Raw genomic sequence first — 22,603 nt, forward strand, 5'->3', positions numbered from 1 at the left:
GCCTTGTGACCACAGCCAGTTGCATGATCAGCAACGTCACCATCCACCTGACGGGCAGACGCTGGACTGACTCATTTTGACCCACTATTCTAATTTTTTTTTCCTGCCAAATGAGGAGAAGATGATATCTAGCACCAAACCATCACAGAAAGATGTAATGGACAGACAAGTAACTTGTATCAGATGAGTTGAACAGATTGACTCAACTGTTTTTGCTACATTGCATAATACGAGTAGAGGAATAACCACTCCTTTTGACTTTCTGCACTGAAGCTTTTGTGATCATCCACCTCCTGTGAGCTGACTGTAACAACACAGCCCCGTATTCTCTGCCTTTAGTGCTTGTGTTGAATTCTTGCAACGGTAAAAAGGAAAGCATTCTCCAGAAACCAGTGGATTCTGGAACATACTCAAAGCAAGCATCTGATATATGCACCACGAGTAAGCTGAGCCTAAGTAATTTTATATTCTGGTATCAGAATTGAATCCTCTGTCCTGCTCTCACGCTTTTCCTCCAAGATCCCTAAGAAAATCACAAACGGTCAGATCCATATTTCAAGAAGAGCATCTAGACACGATAAGTGCAACAATTAATCTGCATCAGCAATGTGCCCCTCATGCGTTACCGAGCTGACTGCACTCACCATTCAGGTAGCCAGTTGCAAGACTGGAAGTTGACTTAAGATCCAGCTAGAACTCAGGGCCTAATTAATTAAGCCTCACAACACCTCTGTGAGGTAGGTAGGTAAGTATTACTATCCCCATTTAGATAGAAAGGGAAGACGAGGCACGGCGAGGTGAAGTGATGAGCCTTCAGTCACCCAGCGCATTTTGGGAGTGCAGAAAGAGAGACCAAAAGCCTTGGTGATCCAGTGCTCCGACTTCATGGCACACGGCCTGGGACAGGCTCTGCTCGGATCCACGGGCGCGACGGGGCCGAGCGACCGCTCCCGCACGCCCCCAGTTCTCAGTGCATGTCAGTTACCTTGATTGGGTTATTTTGATTCTGATTACACCACCGCATGAAAGAAACACCTCCAGCTTGATGCCCAACGCCTCACCACCCTCTAGCCTAGGAAAGCTTAGGTTAGGTGGCACCCCCCGGGGTGCTCTTGGTTCTCTTTCACGGATCAGAGGACACAGAGGTCCTGCCCGCAGCCGCTCCGCTCGCTCTCGTGGACGTGCTCTGACTGCACTGGCATCTCCTCACACCGCTCTACCTGCTCCGAAAGAAACTCGCTTCCACAGCAGGGGAGAGGCTGGCAGACCTGCCCGTCAGGAGCTACACGCAACGATTTGGGATTGCTCGGGTGATTTCTGCACCACACACACTCAGCGTCACATTCCCCCCTACCGTGGAACTGCAAAATAACCTTCTGAGCTTCAGTAACCCTTTTCCGCGTGCGCTCGGCAGACAGAAGACATCTGTGCTGCCCAACTGCTCGACAAGATGGAAACTTCACCATCCTGGCGCTGTGTGCCAGGAGGATCAGAGCCTTCAACAAAAGCAGGACTTATCTCTCTGACACACGCTCTCTACCTCGCGCCGAGGCTCACCTGGCTTGTTATGCCCCAAAGGTTCTTTATGAGCAAACCAAGCAGCAAAATATCACCTGAAAGGCTTACCTCCAGAAAAGAATTACCAGAGATGCAGGTTTTAGGGCACCTCTCTGTCCTCTTGTCTTTGTTTCACCAGCGTCTAAATGATGCAAGAGAACTGCAGTCTCATGCTGCTACGGAGTTTATTGCCAGCAATTTCTTGTGTTTGGCTAACTCGGCAGAAATATCTACAGGTATGTTACCTTGTCCTCTCTGTCAGCCTTCGAAAGAAATCAAATAAATGGCTTGTACTTCTCCAAGCAGAAACTTGTGCATACTTTCTTTGTGGTACACATGAAAGTTCTGCCTCCTCTCGCTTCCCTCTCCAATCCCTGATATGTATAATTTTCTGTATAAAAAGCCAGCTGTAAAACCTCCTGTTAGGTTAAGAAATACAAGTACGTGACTTAAAAGCTAGTGTTTTATGAACAGACAACTAGATTCATTGGACCTGTTGCTGCAAATACTGAACACTACACAGAACCTTTTCTCAAGCGAGTCTGGCCAAGGTCCTGATAAGGGAAAGGAAAACCCATCTGTGTGAGGCCCGTGTCCCCGCGCAGTGACAGACAGGGCCAGTCTGTCACCCTCCTGTGCATTGCCAACTGTGGGTACCACCACGGCTTCTCAGATAACGGTCCTGTACTGATAAAGGCAAGTGGGCAGAAGCAAATACTTTAACGAGATTGCAAGTCATCAGCTGGTACTCGAGAACATTTCAACATTTGGAGGAAGGAAAAAATCTTCCCGGTGACAAAAATTTATAACCGTTCCCAGACGGCAGCCTCAGGGGACGTGTGGTCCCTGGAGTGCTGGTGGAAGGGGGAGAATGAGTTGATGTCACTGCATTTGTAGTTTCAGGGCGCCTGTGTCCGTTTGGAGGGTTCTTTTGTGGAGAAGCGAGGTGTTGCCCAATAGACAGCTCCTTCAATTCCAGCTTATCCGCACTTTCTTCTTTGTTGTGCCGCGGAGATAAATTGAGCAAGCTGAGGACATCTTTCTTAGAAGTCATTGTTCCAGGAGCTCCTCGGAGAATCTTTATTGGGCCCGTGGAGTGATGGGGAGTGCTTTGCCAGAACATCTTTAAGTTGTGAATTGCTTGCACTTTCTCATCGATGGCAGCCATTTTTAATTTGTCTATGTCTGGGGCATCAGCTGGACTCGAGCGAGCAGAACCAGCTGAGGAATAAGAAAGAGCAGGAGATGGAGTGCTGCCACCAGGAGACTGATGCCCTGAGCTTGGAGAGATATTTCTGGGTGATTTAGAAATATGAGCGCTGTAGGGAGAGCTGGGGTACTTGAGCTTAAAGTGAGGCTGCTCCGTCAAGGACCCGTGTGAATCACAACTCGGAGACGGCTGCCCACTGTAGTGCCCTGTGCCTTCCTTGTTTGACATCTCCGATGTCGTAGGGCTGTTGTAGCCAGAACTCACTTTCTGAAGGGATGAACTCCTCGTGGGAGGCTTTGGTTTAATTCCGAGAGGTGAAGACTGATTCTTCTGACTGGAGCTGATGGGGCGACTGAAGGCGCTGGTCTCTGAGGATCTGAAGGCAGAGACCCCCGCTGGGGTGGAAGCCCCCTCGTCTGAATTGTTGCTCTTGCTTATTTGGCTGCTGCTTCTCTGGAGGCGTTCGACAGCGATGAGGTGACTCTGAGTCTCCTCCAGAATTTTTTGGGCCAACTCTTGTGGGTCAAGCTTTGGATTACTGTCTTCCTGGGATTTGACAGTGCTGTCGGTCTCAGTGCTAGACTGGTCAGACTCCCCAGTATCAGAACTTGCAAGTTTCCCAACTTTTTGGAAAGGTGAATTTGGACTGGGAATAAGAGTCATTTTGACAGGAGAATTTGGGGTACTTACGCTCCCTTTGGAGTTGACGGACTCTTTAATGCTTCCAGTCTGAGCAGTTTTGGGCTGTTTGTGATCAGGGGAAAATCTGGGTTTTATGTTTTCCTGGTAACTGGCCAAAGGCTCGTTGCTGATGATAGAGAAACCTTCATACTCTTCCTCCTCTTTCCCGGCTACAGTGCTGGTTTGTGGTGACAACTGGCTCTGCGCTGCAGACCTATGTGGATAGATGTTCTTGGGCCTCTCGTAGTCCTGGCGTCCCCGGTGTGCCGCGCCGTCTGGCACGCTCTCCGGCTTGGAAACAAAACTCATGGAGGAAGCGATGGAGCTCAGGCTGTACACAGAAATGGCATCTGATGCGATGCTCTCCGGGCAAGTAGGAGAGAAGGGAGGGTTTTGATACTGGGGTACGGGGTTGGAAATAGACTGAGCAGAAGCCAGTGACTCTAGTGATGAGGAACTGTCCAGGCTCAGACGCTTGGGCAGCTCTGTGGAATCTAAAGAAGAAAAAAAATATATGTAGAAACAGGCTCCTATATACACAGTAAAATCAAACAAACCCACATAGCGTTCTACCAGAATGCTACAAAACATGCATTCAGACTCTATGCTACTTCAAAAAACCCAATTATTACTTTGGTGAGTAAAAAAATGTGCACAGCCCAGGAAACGCACAGGCAGGAACCTCCACCCAGGTACCCTGGATGAAACTTGTCAATTCATTATCGTTTTGTATCTCAAAACCAAGAGTGAGTTATACACCCTCCAGCTGCTGGGCTCTACTCCCAGCTTCAGCCTCAGACAAGTCTTAGTGTTTGTGTTTCCCATATAAAAACAACATTTGCTGCACTTGTGGTGTCATGCGTGGTCTGTATGACACGTGTGTGATGAGGTATGTATGAGCTCTGCAAAAGCTAAGAGCGTGACATTCTAACAGAAGCCATTCTCATCAAATCATCAGATTATATGGGAGCAAAAACTACTGTAAGTAGCTTTACCAAAAAGTGCCAGCAAGGATTGCAGAGCAAAGTGCATGGTCCTCCGATTAGCTTGTTTCCCAGTTTTCAGAATCACCTCCTCTTGGCCAACTTCGCAAAGGTCAAAACCTGTAGTGGAACATGGAGCAGAAAAATCACACCTCAGAAAGATCCAACGTCTTAAACAAGTGTGATCTCACTTATAACACAAAGAGGGCTGGGCTGCAGGAGGCACGACTCTGTGTGAGAAATGATGCCTGGCTTTTAGTAGCTCTTGGATGTTTCTTTTTGCAGTGTTGCCTCTTCCCTGCAATATCCTCTCACTAACTCTAAGGAAGGTCCAAGCTGGAATAAAATCTATTTTGATATTTAGTTCTCATCTGTCTTTTCTGCAGGATGTAGACCCTGGTACATACTATCCCCCTGGTATGTCCCACCCTTGCCCAGTGCACAGGTTTCCCTGCCAAAGGAATGAGGGGTTCATGTACTGAGCAGTCAGGGATCACACCTAGAGATGCAAAGACAGACAAACAGATCTAAAGCACCCAGACAAACGAGTGTAAAGCTGTGAATCTCAGCACTACCTCAAGCCACCATATGAGACACTAGCAATACTTTTAGAAAGACAATGGAAATAAGTATTTTCCTACCTAGAGCTGCCAGAAACTCATGACAGCCAGGCAGCCTCCAGAGCTGGACACTGATGGAAACCTGGATTGGTGCAGAAGAGAAATCTTGCTCCTTCTCGCCTGCCTGAAGTTGAACCAGGACTTGATGCAGCTGAAGATAACAACACAAACCATTAGCAATTCCTTACAAACCCCATCACTGCTTTTCTGACAGTCCCAGCTAAGGAGAGGCACTGCAAACACCCCCTTCCCTCTACACCAATATATTCAGCCACTGCTCCTGAACAGAACAGGGAGATGACAGGGGCTGGGCAGAGGGACAGACCAGGGACAGCAATGATGGACAAACTCAAACAGCAGCAAAGGCAGGGGCAGAAGAGGGGTGAGGGTTGGGGGAGTGTGGCCAGTGGAAACTGAGCAAGAATGAAGCACAGCAGGAAAATCTGTGAAGGGAAAGAAAAGGAAAGAGATACTTTGGGGATGCTCACAGAAATATGCTAAAGCCCATTCCATGACTGAGCCATATTCCTTACGCAAATCCCAAGAAACTCATTCTCAGCATTTAACTGGGCAGAACAAGTCATATGAAACCATGGAAGACTTTCCTAATACTTCCATGGGGTCCAGGAAAGAAGTTTCCCAACTGTGCCCAAGGGAGAGGAGTAGCAAAAAATAGAGAAGAAAAAAAAAAAAAGTGTTTATGAAGATCTGACACAAATTAAGGTGGCAGGATCCCATGTCGTTCAAAAACCCAGCCAGGGCAGGAAGGATGGAAAGCCGTTAATTGGGGACCAGCTAACCTCAGGACCACCCATCTCTCACAACCCACAAAAGCTTACACAGTCCTTTTTTTTTTTTTTCCACAGTAGCTCTATGGAGCAAACTGCAGGCCTGAAAGCAGCTTGAAGACACTGCTCTGCAGCGCAGGGAAATGGGTCTGCAGTGACCAAGGCGTTTTTCTCCTGCACAGCAGTGTCATTCCCCAGTGCGTGTCATACTCACCATTCCCACCATATTTTTAACAGCCTTCGGGCAGCAGATTACAAGAAAGGAAAAGAGAGGAGAAAAGAAAGAACACAGGTTATTCTGTGCTGCTAAACGCCTGTGAGAGGGAGCCCTGCGGCGACACATCCACATGCAAAGCAGCATCCATCCTGGCTGCAAGATGCTCTGTTTGGAGAAAGAAGGGAGCGATGGAAATGGCTTGAGGAGCCCAACAGCGTGGGAACAGGCAGCTGGAATCTGGGAGTGCCCAGCTCATTACCATCAACTCCAACACTTAGCAGGCAGACACTCAGGCCAACCCACATTCTGGCAGAAGGCTGAGCATTAAAACAAGCCCTTCTCTTGTTTTCTCTGGGATACGTTATTGGCACTTCATGCGCTCAGCAATCCCTAACTTTTCCTTGTCATGCGGTAGCGCTGAAGTTCTCTCTTTTGTGGTCCCTGCCTTCTGTTTTGCACTAAAATGAAGTGTTTTCTATCCCGAGCAAAAGATCAGGCTCCCTGCCTTGCTGCTTCATCCACGCCAAGAGTGCTTGCTCCGTTATGACACCCATCACCCATATGGGGCAGACGGCAAGTAACACCCGCTGGCTGCACTGTCAAGTCATCACGCTCCAATTTTGAGTAAAATCTTCTCTCCTTTGGGACAGGCAGAGCCATCGCTGCTCACCCACTGAACTGTGGACAGGAAGGAGGGGGATAAAAGCAAGTAACCGCAGAGGAAGGGAGAGCTGAGCTGCAAAACCCTGGCTTGTAACTGGATAGGCTCTGGTGCAAAGGGGAATTCTGCCTGGGGTCTGGGCTCTAGAAGGACATTTGCAAACACAATGCAACGCCCCTGCCAATATTTATGGTGTGGGGCAGCTGAGGAAATGGCGAGTGCATCTTTTGTTAGTTGTGCACAGCCACCCGAATGTTTTTCCTTGGATAATTTAATTATCCGAGGCAAAGAGGACAATTGTGAAGTAATCTCGTGGACACTTCCACCACATTCCCATCTACTGGAATGTCTTCTACTCATTACATCCCTTCTGCTCCGGGCCTCCCTCTGGTGGCAACGAGGAAAAAAATAACCCTGCTGTTCAACCCCAGAAGTCTCAGGGAAAAGAGCCAAGGCAAGAAAGCAAAATGCCACAGAAGACAAGCATTAGAAATACCCCGTGTGCTACTGTGGATCATAGCGAGAAACCCGTTCCTTGAAGCAGACTCAGTCCAACGGATTGACAAAGCAGGGTTCCTAGTGGGTAACAGCAAAGCTGGGGCTCTTATTTTGCATTTTGTGCAGAGACTCAATGTGACAGAATGAAGGGAAGCCCCCTGAAGCTGCACAGAGATAATCCCAGTTACCCACCACAGTACTGCCCCAGAACACTTTTGCATGGGGAAAATAAAGTGAGTTATACGCCCATTCACGATGTGCAGTGTGTTCATTTACTAAAGCAGGCAAATGATCAAAATAAACCTCACTAGAGGAGCAATCAGGACAGTAAAAAATGTGTAATGGAAAGCCAGCCAGGCAGGTGGCACAGAGACAGGTTGGGTTAGGCATGCTAGAGAGGCTGGGGAGAGGGAGGAATGGGAAGGAGACTGGGAGGAATGGGAAGTCCCACCACCACTGGTGGCACCGCCTTTCTCTTTGACAGCCACGACTTCTTCCAGAGAAGAACAGGCTCTGTAGGTTTTCTGACAGACCTTGCATTGTCCAAAGTCAACTATACCTTGGGATTTTGGTAATTACAGTGGACAAAGACCAGCCCAGGACAGGATGCCAAATAGCAATTAGTAATTCTACCACTCATTTCCCCTATTTTGCTTTCTCCTCACTGCAGCAGGTACCCATGGCTTCATTTCTGTCACTGCACGGGAGACCCAAAGCCACGCAGCCCGGTAACACACCTGCATTTCTCTCTTCTGGACCCAGACTTCCATTCACACAGACATGAAAGTTTAGAATTTCAACCCTGCAGGACCCTAGCACACTGTGGGCTGATAAACCAGGGCATAAACCACTCCCTGCACACCTGAGTTTCCTGGCCTGGGAACAACCATTTGGAAACAGGTACTGGAGGGTAACCCCCCAACTCACCCTGTTGATCAGCTGTTCTCCTGTTTCTGAAGCTGTGATAAGTTTACAAAGTGCCTGAAGTGCAGGGTTAGGCAAACCTGAAAAACATCAGCAGAAATGGGGATTGCTCAGTATCTGTTTCTTGACAGCTAGAAAATACAACAACCTGAAAAGAACACAAACTCAGCGAATGCCTAAAACCTCTCCCCCAAATCACTGAACAGTTCTGGAAGCAGCAGCAATTTCCAGAAAACAAAAGGTTTTCCCACTTGGCATCTGATTATACATTTTCTGACTGAGAGCTGGGATAAAGGAAGAGTCACATCACACTTCTCAGATACTGGACTCAGTAGTAAGTAATTCCCATCTATGACAAAATTTTGAGTAAACAATTACTTCTAGGACCTCTGCCCTGTTAAATACTTTTATTCCATTGACGTAAAACATCACCATTTTACAGGCTTGCACGAAAGAAAGGCAGGGAAAGGAGGGTGTCTGCTTGGAGGGGTGAGGACAGAGCCAGTAGCTGGGCTGGTTCTTACCCAGGAGGGACTGGATGGTGGTGCTGCACTGCTGCAGCCGCTCGCCGGGGTCGGAGGTTGGGAAGAAAACTGCTGCTGGGAGGCCACTGGCTGGAGGGTCCAAGCGAAATCCTACGGCGGTGAGTAGGGCCTGCCAGCCTGGAATGCCACCCACTTTATTCTCCACACTTTGTTGGGAGGTGTACATGGAGTTGTGCTGCCCGTTCTGGATTCGCTGCAATGATTTCTCCACCTTTTGGGAAAACACAGCATTATCTTATGAGATTATGAGATTATTTTTCACTAATTGCCTCTTTTTACACAGTGAAGAAGCAGGAATAGCACGTTGAGAGACAGCAAACCTAACAGTGAACCTGGCTTGTCTTACACAGAAGGAAGCCCTTGAAAACAGAGGCTCCAGTAACTCAGCACTTGCAGCATTAAAATCACTGTGATGAGTGTCAATATTCTCTGGGGAAAGTTATTCCACAAGAAACTAAGTACCAGTTTGACTGATTGTTTCCTCTAAGCCTGGCAGCTACATTTGCCCCAAGAGAAGACTCACATTCAGGTTCCAGCCTCCTGCACACACGGCTTATTACCAGGCAAGAGTCTGCAGCTCTGGGGCAAACAGCAGAGAGGTGTGTGTCCACAAAACCCAGCAACTGGGATCACTGGGAATATTCACAGGTTTCCAGCATCCTACTGATACTCCCCATTCCTGTGGGACCACATTGGAAGGAAAAGTTTTAAAAGCCATGAGAGATTATTCCAGCCATCCAGCAGTTTGGCTTCAGCCCTGCTGCTCCCCACACCAGGTGACGGGCACATCTGGGGACAGAGGTGCCTCTTGTCTTCCAAGTCCGCAAAGACAGAGCCATCACCACGCTCTGCATCTCCACAACTGCAACATTCATAGCTATTTTTTTTGTAGAAACAACTAACCCCAATGATTATCTCATTTTTAAAGCAGAGACCCAATTCAACAGCTAATGGAAACCAGATGGGGAGGGTTTTGCCACAAAACAATGTAAGACTTTGCTTATTTTGCCTCTTTTTGCTCCGGACACTTCATCAGGTGTCCCAGTCCTTTCTCACTGACCCAGAGTTTTCACAGGAGGTATGGGGGAAGGGCTGAAGGTTTATATTCCAGTGTGAGTGGTTACACATCAGCGTGTTTCTCTTCCCCTTCATGACTTACAGATGCACACCCACAGGTAACACTATCTCACAACCAGACGGTCTGCAGGCTGTGGGAGGGTTTCCTTTCTCTTACCAGATGCAGCAGGACACGCAGAGCATCTCGTGCCCTTTCAGGGTGCTGCAGAATCTCTGTCAGGGCCTGTCCTACCAGCGAAGAAGGGCTGTTCAGCTTCATGTCACTCCCAATAAGCATGAAACCTGCAGGATACAGAGTAAGAGATGCTCAAGCTCCTTCTCTTACAGAAAATGTTCAAAACTAGCAGATCTCCTCTTCCCTCTCTGACTAATGGAATGGTGCTTTACTGTGCCCTGCAGAATGATATTATTTTCCCAGAGCAGCTACCCATTCCCTGCCCAGTTCCATAGACTGAACTTCCAGAAAGCTTCTAGATGCTTCTTACTGTCGTCCTCTATTAAATCAATAGTGTTTTCCTGTTCAAGCAAGCGGAAAAACACTGTATTGCAGCTGAACTTGTCCCAGCACGCTCCATGTCTCCTTCAGAGCAGAGGAAATCAATAGATGCTAAACATTGCTCGCAGAAACAGAACTCAGAAAACTGAGAGCTTTCCTTGTCTCGGTCAGAAACCTGTCTTGGATAATGCTCCATCTCCAAATGCCAGATTCTCCACACGTCTGCCTTCCCCTTCTCACCCATGCAGGGAGGTATGCGCCTGTCCATCCTCACACCCATCTCCATCCTCATTCTGTTTTGCCTAGGAACCGGTGGCTTTTTTTTCCCTTTAATGCTCTTTCCTTTGAGACAGAAAAAATCTTGGAAGGAAAATAAAATAGAAACTGAGCTGCGGACTGTAACCTAAACTCAGCTCCCATCTGGTATTGTCTGAATCAGGTCCCAACGCTGGACTCAACAAGCCTGGAATCGCTCTGTCAGACTAAACTGCTCATTTTAACAAGCTCTAGCAAGTTTCCTGCTCCTCCAGTTCACATCAGAGCCATACTCACAACAGTTTCCTGATCAAAAAACCATGGTACTGCTGCCTGTGCAAAAAAAACCCACTTGGGGAATGTGTGCAGCTTTGAAAAATCAGGACTTGTGCTGGGAAAAAAAAAAAAAGCAGGTTATTTGTACATATCCCTGTAACAAGGGATATGAGCTTGAGCTCCAAGACTTTCCCTTTCTGAATCTCAACTCACTCATCTAATTGAGTGGGAGCAAGCACCAGCTCTCCACCCCAGAGCTTAACCTGCTGAGGAATCTCCAGTTGAAGCAAGGGAAACCCTTCTCCTAAAAGGACCAAAGGAAATAAACCAAAGGACATAAACCTACTAGGTTTATGTCACAGAAATCGTAGCTACTGCTTGCTGCTGCTACCTCCAGAAGTACCACTCTTGCCTCCTGCCTACAGTTTCACTAAATTCTCAGTGAAAAGGTTCTGTACATGTGCTCCAGCCAACTCCACCCCATGGACACAGGAAACTTGACCCTACAGATCTCAATCACAGGGAATGAGGAATTGTATTGCACATTATTTCTTACCAGTCATTAAACCATTATGCTGTCACAAGACTTCACCTCACAGTTGCTTTAAATTCTATCCAATTCATAACCCACTTACTATACACGGTGAAATACTGATGTTTTCCATCACAGTGACATTCAGCCACACTCACCTGAATCTGGGTCTGAAACACGGGGGCTGAACTGTGGGAGAGCACAGGGCACACGCTACTCCCGACTACCTGCCAGTGCCTCTCCTTGCTTCACCCAAACAATTTGGCATGACAAGCGCGTCCGAGAAACCCTGTCTGGTTTGTCAAAAAGCAGATTCTTCCTACCTACCTGCCCAGTTGGACGGATGGGAGAACTGCTTGCTGCTCTGTACAGTTTTCATCGCTTCTCCAAGGGCTGCGCTGGCTTTCATCCCGTTTAAGAGGGAGGAATAGAAGGCGTGCACAAACATTTTGGAAGCAGCCACAGGAACAGGCCAGAGTGACACCAGGACACACTGAGCCCCAGCAGCCAGGAATGCTCGTGTCAAGCCAATGACTCCATCAGCAGTGACTTTGCTGTTGGATTCTTGGTAAGAGCCAAGAACCACTAATTTGACAGGAAGCCGCAGATCCAGGACATCAGCTGCTGTAAGCAGAAACTCCTGAAGAGGAGGGCAGTCTGAGATGCTCTCCACATCACTGGCATCATCCTGCATCCGAAGGGATTCTGGGATGGTGTAGGGGTTCCCAAAAGAACTCTTGCTGCTGGCCGGATTGCTGTCAGTGTTGGGTGTCAGGACCAAAGCAGCCAGTTTCCAGGAGACGTGGGTTGCAAAATGGACACATTCTGCCTGAGTGAGGGCACTCATGACCCTCTCTTTTGTTGCTGCGCTGCCGACCAAGGGCTGGCAGCCAAGTAACTCAGACACCATATACGCTTCCTCTTCTGCAGAGGGCATAGGTCCCCACAGCCACCGGTCCATGACTGCTGAAGGGAGCTTGGGATTTCCTATGACAGCTGCCATTGAGGTAGAACTGGAGTAAGCAGGAGTATTCTTCCTCGCATGGGACTACAGAGAGAAAGAGAAAATGGGGTTAGTACAGAAAACTGTAAGAACCTGCACCCCACAGGTGAGGTTCTATGAGAGAGAGGTTTTATAAGGTGATATCCAACCTTGGAGCTGGGATTCAGCGACTGGATGGAGGGCACTGCAATGAGGCTGAAGCGCTCATAGAGGTACTCGTTGGAGGAACTGCCCTTCAGGAGAGCAAAAGGAATGAGGTACAGTTCTCCCTCCAGAACCAGTATCAGCTGGCGGTGGCGGCCAACAGGCCCACTGGAATGCATCAAACCCTGAAAGGAAAAGAGAGAGAATCAGTTCAGCCCTTTCACTCCAGCAGCGCCGCAGCCTGCGCTTCCCAAGCATCAGGCTCTAGTCTGACCCCACGTCAGGTTTGGAGTATCAGAATTACACTCTGTGTGAACACATATCGGCACTGAATGGACCTACACAGCTGGACTGTTGCTCACCTCTGCACAAACAACCCATCTGAGGCTGAATTTCAAAATCGCAATTTCCTACACAAGAGCAAACAGTCAGACTGTGTCTAGGACCTGCACTTCGAGACACACAACATTGTAATCAACCCAGAGTCACAAACAGGCTCAGACAGATTGTGTCTATGACCTGCACTTCAAGACACACGACATTGTAATCAACCCAGAGTCACAAACAGGTCTAAACAGCAAGTATCTCATGGATGGAGAAGTGAGGCAGAGAGATTTATAAAGAGGGAACACACAGCTGAGCCCCAAAAATGGCAAAAAAAAAATATCTCTTCAAGCTAGAGATACTCTGTGACAGAGAGGACTTTTTCATTTATCTTGCTCTGTAAAACTGGAGCCAGAGGGACCAGCCAGAGCTGCTGCAGGACACCATGCCACAGTTCCCCTTGGCTTCTGTGTTCACCCCATGATCCACCAGCAGGAGCTGCTGGGATGGAGAAAGAGCAAGGCACAGCTTGTCCGGGTACAGCTGGCTGCCAGCGGGGCACTGCCAAACAGTATTAGTGAATTAAGGATATTAGGTTCATCAAAAGCAGCTGAGTAGAAGTGGTATCAACAGTGACATCCCTTGTTTCCACCTCCCAACACACCCAGTCTCACCATCTGGGAAGACCAAGTGAAAACCACCACGTTTCAGAGAGAGCCCCCAACTGCCCACTCTTGCTCTCCCACCCTGACAGGGCGTTCTGTAAGTGAATCCCCACGTTTGTCCCCGCCAAAGGCTTACTCCTTCCATAGGTCCTATCAGTAAGTCGTAGAGCGCACGGAGCGGGGGTTTGGTGAAGGAAGTCTGCCTCCTCTGAAGAGATGACGTTCCATCCTTGACAGGAGACATGGTACTGCTGAACAGACTGGTCATGCTCTGGCAGCTCCTGTGGGCAAAAGGCAAGCGAGAGGTCAGTTGTAGAAATCCAAGGGCCACTACAGGTTGCCCTGACTTCATAATATGGATGATGAGCCCGTCCCTGTCCATCCAGAGGACTCTGTTCTGTAAGACGCCTCATGGCAGGGCTTTATTCTCCCATTCAGCTTCACACCACAATGAACAATGATGCCAACAGCAGGGTGAACCAGCTGCAGACAGAATACTACCTTGCTATGGAGCTTCTCTACAAACTCAAGCACTGCTCAGTTTTTATTGCATGCCTCTGTACAGCAGTTGTGTGCAGGCAAACACGAGACCCATCAACAATTGTCTATGATCACAAGAAGATCTGCACTTGGGTTTCACAGCAATTCATCTAGCATGGTACCAAAAGGAAGCAGGACAACAGGCAAACAACAATACATGAAGAATGTGCCTGCACTTGCTGCCACTCCTCTGAATGACTCCATAAAGTCAGGTGCAAGAGTTGACCTGGAGCCCATTTCTGACACCCCCCCAGACAGAGCTCTGCATGTGCTCTCCTGGCATCACCAGCCACCAAACACCAATCACTCTGAGGAGACCAAGATGGCACGGCTACAAAAAGTTACTGTCCTCTTGAGGAAATGATGTTGCCCCGTTCTGGTCTCGCTCTTCCAGCAGCTGTGCTTCCCAGAAAGGTTATCCTTGGCTTGGTGCCACGAACAACCATTTTCTGTGAAAAGGATAAATTTCCAGAAAGTTTTAACAGGTGGGCCTTAAGGAAAACGTGGGGAAGGAAATAAGCCATTGAACAGTAATGGTACCAGAGTCACCATGGGGGCTGTACAGCAACGAACACAACAACCTCAAGTATAAAAGGCCACCCATGAGGGGGCTGGCAGCCAAGTAACTCAGACACCATATACGCTTCCTCTTCTGCAGAGGGCATAGGTCCCCACAGCCACCGGTCCATGACTGCTGAAGGGAGCTTGGGATTTCCTATGACAGCTGCCATTGAGGTAGAACTGGAGTAAGCAGGAGTATTCTTCCTCGCATGGGACTACAGAGAGAAAGAGAAAATGGGGTTAGTACAGAAAACTGTAAGAACCTGCACCCCACAGGTGAGGTTCTATGAGAGAGAGGTTTTATAAGGTGATATCCAACCTTGGAGCTGGGATTCAGCGACTGGATGGAGGGCACTGCAATGAGGCTGAAGCGCTCATAGAGGTACTCGTTGGAGGAACTGCCCTTCAGGAGAGCAAAAGGAATGAGGTACAGTTCTCCCTCCAGAACCAGTATCAGCTGGCGGTGGCGGCCAACAGGCCCACTGGAATGCATCAAACCCTGAAAGGAAAAGAGAGAGAATCAGTTCAGCCCTTTCACTCCAGCAGCGCCGCAGCCTGCGCTTCCCAAGCATCAGGCTCTAGTCTGACCCCACGTCAGGTTTGGAGTATCAGAATTACACTCTGTGTGAACACATATCGGCACTGAATGGACCTACACAGCTGGACTGTTGCTCACCTCTGCACAAACAACCCATCTGAGGCTGAATTTCAAAATCGCAATTTCCTACACAAGAGCAAACAGTCCTCAGACAGATTGTGTCTATGACCTGCACTTCAAGACACACGACATTGTAATCAACCCAGAGTCACAAACAGGTCTAAACAGCAAGTATCTCATGGATGGAGAAGTGAGGCAGAGAGATTTATAAAGAGGGAACACACAACTGAGCCCCAAAAATGGCAAAAAAAAATAATCTCTTCAAGCTAGAGATACTCTGTGACAGAGAGGACTTTTTAATTTATCTTGCTCTGTAAGACTGGAGCCAGAGGGACCAGCCAGAGCTGCCGCAGGACACCATGCCACAGTTCCCCTTGGCTTCTGTGTTCACCCCATGATCCACCAGCAGGAGCTGCTGGGATGGAGAAAGAGCAAGGCACAGCTTGTCCGGGTACAGCTGGCTGCCAGCGGGGCACTGCCAAACAGTATTAGTGAATTAAGGATATTAGGTTCATCAAAAGCAGCTGAGTAGAAGTGGTATCAACAGTGACATCCCTTGTTTCCACCTCCCAACACAGGTACAGCTGGCTGCCAGTGTGGCACTGCCAAACAGTATTAGCAAATTAAGGATATTAGGTTCATCAAAAGCAGCTGAGTAGAAGTGGTATCAACAGTGACATCCCTTGTTTCCACCTCCCAACACACCCAGTCTCACCATCTGGGAAGACCAAGTGAAAACCACCACGTTTCAGAGAGAGCCCCCAACTGCCCACTCTTGCTCTCCCACCCTGACAGGGCGTTCTGTAAGTGAATCCCCACGTTTGTCCCCGCCAAAGGCTTACTCCTTCCATAGGTCCTATCAGTAAGTCGTAGAGCGCACGGAGAGGGGGTTTGGTGAAGGAAGTCTGCCTCCTCTGAAGAGATGACGTTCCATCCTTGACAGGAGACATGGTACTGCTGAACAGACTGGTCATGCTCTGGCAGCTCCTGTGGGCAAAAGGCAAGCGAGAGGTCAGTTGTAGAAATCCAAGGGCCACTACAGGTTGCCCTGACTTCATAATATGGATGATGAGCCCGTCCCTGTCCATCCAGAGGACTCTGCTCTGTAAGATGCCTCATGGCAGGGCTTTATTCTCCCATTCAGTTTCACACCACAACGAACAATGATGCCAACGGGAGGGTGAACCAGCTGCAGACAGCGTACTACCTTGCTATGGAGCTTCTCTACAAACTCAAGCGCTGCTCACAGTTTTTACTGCATACCTCTGCACAGCGGTTGTGTGCAGGCAAACACGAGACCCATCAACAACTGATTATGATCACAGGAAGATTTGCACTTGGGTTTCGCAGCAATTCATCTAGCATGGTACCAAAAGGACTTCACACCACAATGAACAATGATGCCAACAGCAGGGTGAACCAGCTGCAGACAGAATACTACCTTGCTATGGAGCTTCTCTACAAACTCAAGCACTGCTCAGTTTTTATTGCATGCCTCTGTACAGCAGTTGTGTGCAGGCAAACACGAGACCCATCAACAATTGTCTATGATCACAAGAAGATCTGCACTTGGGTTTCACAGCAATTCATCTAGCATGGTACCAAAAGGAAGCAGGACAACAGGCAAACAACAATACATGAAGAATGTGCCTGCACTTGCTGCCACTCCTCTGAATGACTCCATAAAGTCAGGTGCAAGAGTTGACCTGGAGCCCATTTCTGACACCCCCCCAGACAGAGCTCTGCATGTGCTCTCCTGGCATCACCAGCCACCAAACACCAATCACTCTGAGGAGACCAAGATGGCACGGCTACAAAAAGTTACTGTCCTCTTGAGGAAATGATGTTGCCCCGTTCTGGTCTCGCTCTTCCAGCAGCTGTGCTTCCCAGAAAGGTTATCCTTGGCTTGGTGCCACGAACAACCATTTTCTGTGAAAAGGATAAATTTCCAGAAAGTTTTAACAGGTGGGCCTTAAGGAAAACGTGGGGAAGGAAATAAGCCATTGAACAGTAATGGTACCAGAGTCACCATGGGGGCTGTACAGCAACGAACACAACAACCTCAAGTATAAAAGGCCACCCATGAGGCAACACATGCCCCGTTGTCCTCAAGGTGCCAAATGCATTTCATGGAGGGTTCCATGAAATCCCAGTCCAGATGTGGCTCTGCTGCTGCTGCTGCTCAGAGAGAGCCTCCCTCCGTTCCTGGTCTGAAGCAGGAAAACAGGCAAACAAGAATATATGAAGAATGTGCCTGCACTTGCTGCCACTCCTCTGAATGACTCCATAAAGTCAGGTGCAAGAGTTGACCTGGAGCCCATTTCTGACACCCCCCCAGAGCTCTGCATGTGCTCTCCTGGCATCACCAGCCACCAAACACCAATCACTCTGAGGAGACCAAGATGGCACGGCTACAAAAAGTTACTGTCCTCTTGAGGAAATGATGTTGCCCCGTTCTGGTCTCGCTCTTCCAGCAGCTGTGCTTCCCAGAAAGGTTATCCTTGGCTTGGTGCCACGAACAACCATTTTCTGTGAAAAGGATAAATTTCCAGAAAGTTTTAACAGGTGGGCCTTAAGGAAAACGTGGGGAAGGAAATAAGCCATTGAACAGTAATGGTACCAGAGTCACCATGGGGGCTGTACAGCAACGAACACAACAACCTCAAGTATAAAAGGCCACCCATGAGGCAACACATGCCCCGTTGTCCTCAAGGTGCCAAATGCATTTCATGGAGGGTTCCATGAAATCCCAGTCCAGATGTGGCTCTGCTGCTGCTGCTGCTCAGAGAGAGCCTCCCTCCGTTCCTGGTCTCTGGGAAGCACAGCACTGCTTTGCCTCTCAGACACCTTCCAACTCCACGTGCCTTTGTCAACCCACACAACAGGAATGCAGCTATAGTCTCCTGATTCGCAACCAAACTCACACGCTTTGTCACGACACTGGTCTGCAATGTCCTTTTTTAAAGAAGGTTTACTCGGAAGAAATGTCTTGTCTCTGCTCCTTATTTTCACCTCTTGCCTGGATCAACTCCTGGCTCTTGACACAGAAAAGAAGTAAAACCAGAAAGTCTTGGCACATCCAGGAAATCAAAATAAAACTCCGCATCCAACAGATATGTTAGTCAATGGGATATATTAATAGTTGATTGCATATTTGCTATAAGCATACATATTTGTATGAATGCATATATAATGCCTCTGGCAGATATACACACACACACACACATACAGGCACAGTGTCTCTTCACGCTACCAGGCAAGAAACCAGCCAACAGGCAAGAAAAGACAAGGAGAGCAAAAATATTGCACTCGAGTTCACTCCGACCACTTCCACTCCGCAGGGCTGAGACAGACCCCTCACTTTTTCTGGCACATGCCAACACACAGATTCAGAAAATTTATTTCTCCCCTCTCCTTCTCTCCTCATGTTCTGCCATCACTCTCCAGACTCACCTCACATCATGTCTAAAACCTATTACCTAAAGAAAAAATGATGCTGCCACCCATGCTCCCCACCAACAAGGAATTTACATCCTATGGGCCAGCAGGAGTAATTTAAGGATGCGAACAGGAGCCTGGCATCCAACTGCCCGTGCTCTCCGATGCAGAGATTCTGGTGAAAGCTCCTCAGAGCTGCTGAAAACTTGACCGGGTGATTAACGAACACCAAGTTCGTTACAGTACCAGCATGGACTCAGCACTGCCTGCTCCCTTAAAACCCCTCTGCCCAGCTTCCCCGCAGCAGCTGCCTCAGCCAAGCCCACTCTGCAGCACTCGGTTGTTTCCATATTTACGTAGCACGGATTTTAAAATCAGATCAGAAAACATAAAACTGCGCTTTCCCATTGCCATATGGTTTTATTGCCCTGAACCCTGTGTTCGAAGCACATCCCTCCAGTATATCCTGGCTGATTCACCAGTCTGGAAGGGCAGGGATGCCCCACTGCTTATCTAGAAACCAGTGAGCGTGTAGAGCTTCAGCCCAAGCACAACATTTTGTGATTCTGTGACCATCCCAAGAAGCAGCTCTTTTCCAGCAGATGGCACCCGCCAGCCTCACCGGCTGCATTAAGCGATTTTAACACACTAATTTATTGCAGGGAATAGGGGCTTGATTACTCTAATCAGCAGAGCCTCCTTCATCTTGGTTTCACAGCCAAGCAGCTCTAGATTTATTCCTTCACCACTCAGATTGCTTTTTTATGAGAACAAAACCAAGGGAGCATCATAAATCTTTCGCATCTCTTGCCTGTGTGTTTGTCTACACAAAGAGGAGTGAGGAAATCCATAGGGGGAGGATGGACAGGGATCTTTTGTAGCAGGCAGAGCAGACCTGGAGCCCTGGCCAGCCCACTCCCTTTCCTCCCAAAGCAGTGCAAACCACCAGCTCTCCAGGTGCCTCGTCAGGCAGCTGAGTCCAGGTGATTTCAATGTGGCAAGAGGGAGACTCCTGAATCTTCTGGCCAAATTTTGGTCCCATCTACAGAGCGCTGGTGCTGGATTCTGGGGTGCTGCATTGATCATTTCTATGTTGCTCTTGTGATGCAGAGAGGTCCCCCTATTTCCAGAACAGTAAACTCTCCTTTGGAAGCCTCCGCACAGACCTGGCAGTGCTGCTTATTTATAACCCTTTGTGTGAGGCAGCCCGACCTGCAGCAAGCAGAGGAAACGGCACAAAGTGGGACTCGGCAGTGCCTGCCTGTATCAGCATTAACTCCGCTTCCGCCCTTTGTGCTGGAGATGCAAGAACAAAGCGTGATCCCAGGGCAGCCTCAGAGAAAGGGGGAGAAAGCCCCTGTCACGCAAGCCCTGAGCTCTGACCAATCCGTCCTACCACCAGCCTCACAGGGCCTGGCTCTGCTTCCAGAGGATGAAGGTGGCTGGTCCCAAGCAGGAAGGAGGGGTTCGTACCTCTTGGCCCTCGTTAGGACTCTGGATGAGTCAGATCCCACTCATGACCAAGCACAGCCATTCTGGAGAGCTGGGAGTCAGAGTTTCTGCTGCAGTGGTCTGACAATGAATATCCATCAGGCCTGTCATCCTGCAAGGCTTCCTCAAAAAGACCCTTCCTAGAGATGCAGCCCCCAATCCACACTCAGAGCCTTGACACGCTTAGAAAACCAAGCTGTGGGAAGCTCCAGAAAACATTAAGATACGAGCTCCCTGCGGATAGTTTCAAGGATCCGCAATTATCTCCAGAACCCACCAGTGGTTGCACAAAACCCACAGACCACCCAGCGCTCTCTGCTTGTGTGGGCTGTGCTTGGGCAGCCACAGCACTGCACCCTGTATGGTAGAGAACCAGAGAGGTAAGAGACCCTCCAGCCATGGCTTCATTACCTGCCACCTCGCTACGTCCTGGGCCAGGCATCCCTGGTACAGCCCTATCCTTCTGCTCCACAGGGGGTGAGCTGCTCGGTTCTCCAGCTCCTTACCTCCCAGTTTGCCTTTTCCCAATTCTCACCATGCTGCATTGCCAAAACTGCCCTCAGGGAAGTGCATTTTTACCCTCTGAGCAGTGTCAGGGCTGATTCTCATGTTTCCCACAGGTCCATGGAAGGAGGACAAACTGTATCCCCACGTTGGTGGAGCAGCCAAAGAAACAGTGGGGGAGCTACACTCAGGTCCAGGCAGTGATCAAGTCTCTTGCTGGAGGAGAAGACAACTACCAGGAAGGAAATCAGATTTTAATTTGGAAACCCAACAAAAGTCTAAGAGCCCTATGGAGCAGAGAAAACAGAAGCTGCCTAAGACATGAGCAGCTGGGTCTACCTTGGGGGCTATACCAGCGGCATCCACAGCTTAGACAGCCATTGCCCAGTACTGAGATCACTGCAACGTCCCTTCGTGCTTCTTTCTCCTCTAAAGTCCATTTCTTCTCAGAAGTTCCTTAAGTTAACCACCAAACTCCCACATTTCTGCTTTCTAAACAGAACTGCCAAAGAATTATACTATTCTCTGTGCTTTGAAACCCAGGTTACCTGACGACAAGCTGCCAGAGGGCCCCCGTCTCAAACCAAGGGCTTCCTTTCAGTCACCCGTTTGCTGCCAGACATGGAGACTGGATGGCTCCGAAGAGTCCCAGCATCTCCAGGGCCTCATTTTCTAACATGGGACCTTAACAGCATGTGCAATTCCTGTGCGTGAGGGAACTTGCGCTGGCCCCAAGCCACGCAAGCTCCCTTGAGGATCTCCAACATTCAAGCACAAGATGTGAACATGGATTCAGGCCCCACATGAGGAACGCAGGGCCTGCCTTGGCAGTAGGGAAGACAAGCTCTTATTCTCAGCTCCACGCGGGATCTACTCCTCTCTGTCTCCTGCAGTGCAGCAGCCAAAGCAAACAGAGCCCATACCTTCAATCACCGTTTGTGAGCCCCAATTTTACCACCCTCTGCAGCACTGCAGCAGCAACCACCCACTCAGCATTGACCTACAGCGACATGACTGCACTCCAGTGCTAACTGGCAGAAAAGCCATTGCACAGAGGAGGTGAGATGGAGTCTGGAGCTGCAAGGTCACACGTCTTGCTAACTGCTCGATTCTGTTGCTTAACCAAAGTCTAAGAGCTCCTGGTTCCTCCTTAGAGCTCTAGACCAGTGCACACAAACACTGCTTGCTCCCACTTTATGTCTTAGTTGGCTCTCTTCCATGCAGATTTTCACCTCTTCCTTCCTGAAGCTTCCAAGGGTCTCGCAAGGACGTCTCCTTGTCTCAAGCTCAGAGTGCAGCATGCTGTGAGCCACAACACTCTCCACACAGTTTAATTCTGAAGAACCACATGGTAGAGCTGTCTACAGTGTCATTCTAGACTCTGCAGCCTCCAGATTGACCATCTACCAGACTGGAGCAGATGTTAAGTAGAGGAGGTATTGAAAGGCTTGGGCTGAACCACAGCATCTACTCTGAATTCAGGGCTCAGGAAACCCGGTGCAAAACAGAGGTGGCAGCATTAGCTCTGTCACTGCAGCCCCCCTGGAGGTCCCCACCTGCAGGCTCATGGTGGACAGGCCACAAGCAGTGTCCTCTCATCCTCTGCATCTCAGTGCTCATGGCAAGAACATCAAAGACACGGCTGCTTCTAGCCCTCCTCCTGATGTTCTTGTGAGGGTGCTTTTCACTGTAGTGTCCAAGTTGCCCCATCCCTGATGGGGACAAGGCACCTGAGGTAAGCTCCTGGCTGTGGGTTCAAGGTGATGCCCTTGACTGCTATGGAGCAGAATGACAGAGCTGGCCTCTGCAGCGTTCCTGAGGATTAGGATATGCTGGAGCAGAATCAGATCATATTTGTCCCCTGTAATCAGAGGGGCATTATTGCATCCTTCCAAGCCCGATGAACTAGTAAAAAACATCTCAGCAATCCTGGGGACAAGCCTGTTTGATCCCAA

The 22,603-nt window shown here is 49.0% G+C and overlaps 1 protein-coding gene across 1 annotated transcript in view; it reads right to left on the reverse strand.

Moving 5' to 3' along the window:
* Positions 1 to 1,725: 1,725 nt before the first annotated feature.
* The window catches only part of TTC28 (tetratricopeptide repeat domain 28), a 157,180-nt gene continuing 136,302 nt past the window's right edge, over positions 1,726 to 22,603 (reverse strand). Inside the window, exons 13-22 of the mRNA XM_014944049.1 lie at positions 16,058 to 16,202; positions 14,877 to 15,056; positions 11,648 to 12,368; positions 9,919 to 10,043; positions 8,664 to 8,895; positions 8,143 to 8,219; positions 6,054 to 6,077; positions 5,073 to 5,202; positions 4,444 to 4,551; positions 1,726 to 3,942 (exon numbers count right to left, since the gene is read on the reverse strand). Coding sequence (XP_014799535.1) covers positions 2,318 to 3,942; positions 4,444 to 4,551; positions 5,073 to 5,202; positions 6,054 to 6,077; positions 8,143 to 8,219; positions 8,664 to 8,895; positions 9,919 to 10,043; positions 11,648 to 12,368; positions 14,877 to 15,056; positions 16,058 to 16,202 — 3,367 coding nt within the window. The 3' untranslated portion in view covers positions 1,726 to 2,317. The remainder of the gene's footprint in view (positions 3,943 to 4,443; positions 4,552 to 5,072; positions 5,203 to 6,053; positions 6,078 to 8,142; positions 8,220 to 8,663; positions 8,896 to 9,918; positions 10,044 to 11,647; positions 12,369 to 14,876; positions 15,057 to 16,057; positions 16,203 to 22,603) is intronic.

Source organism: Calidris pugnax, unplaced genomic scaffold, assembly GCF_001431845.1.
Source record: "Calidris pugnax isolate Ruff unplaced genomic scaffold, ASM143184v1 scaffold138, whole genome shotgun sequence".
NCBI lineage: Eukaryota > Metazoa > Chordata > Aves > Charadriiformes > Scolopacidae > Calidris > Calidris pugnax.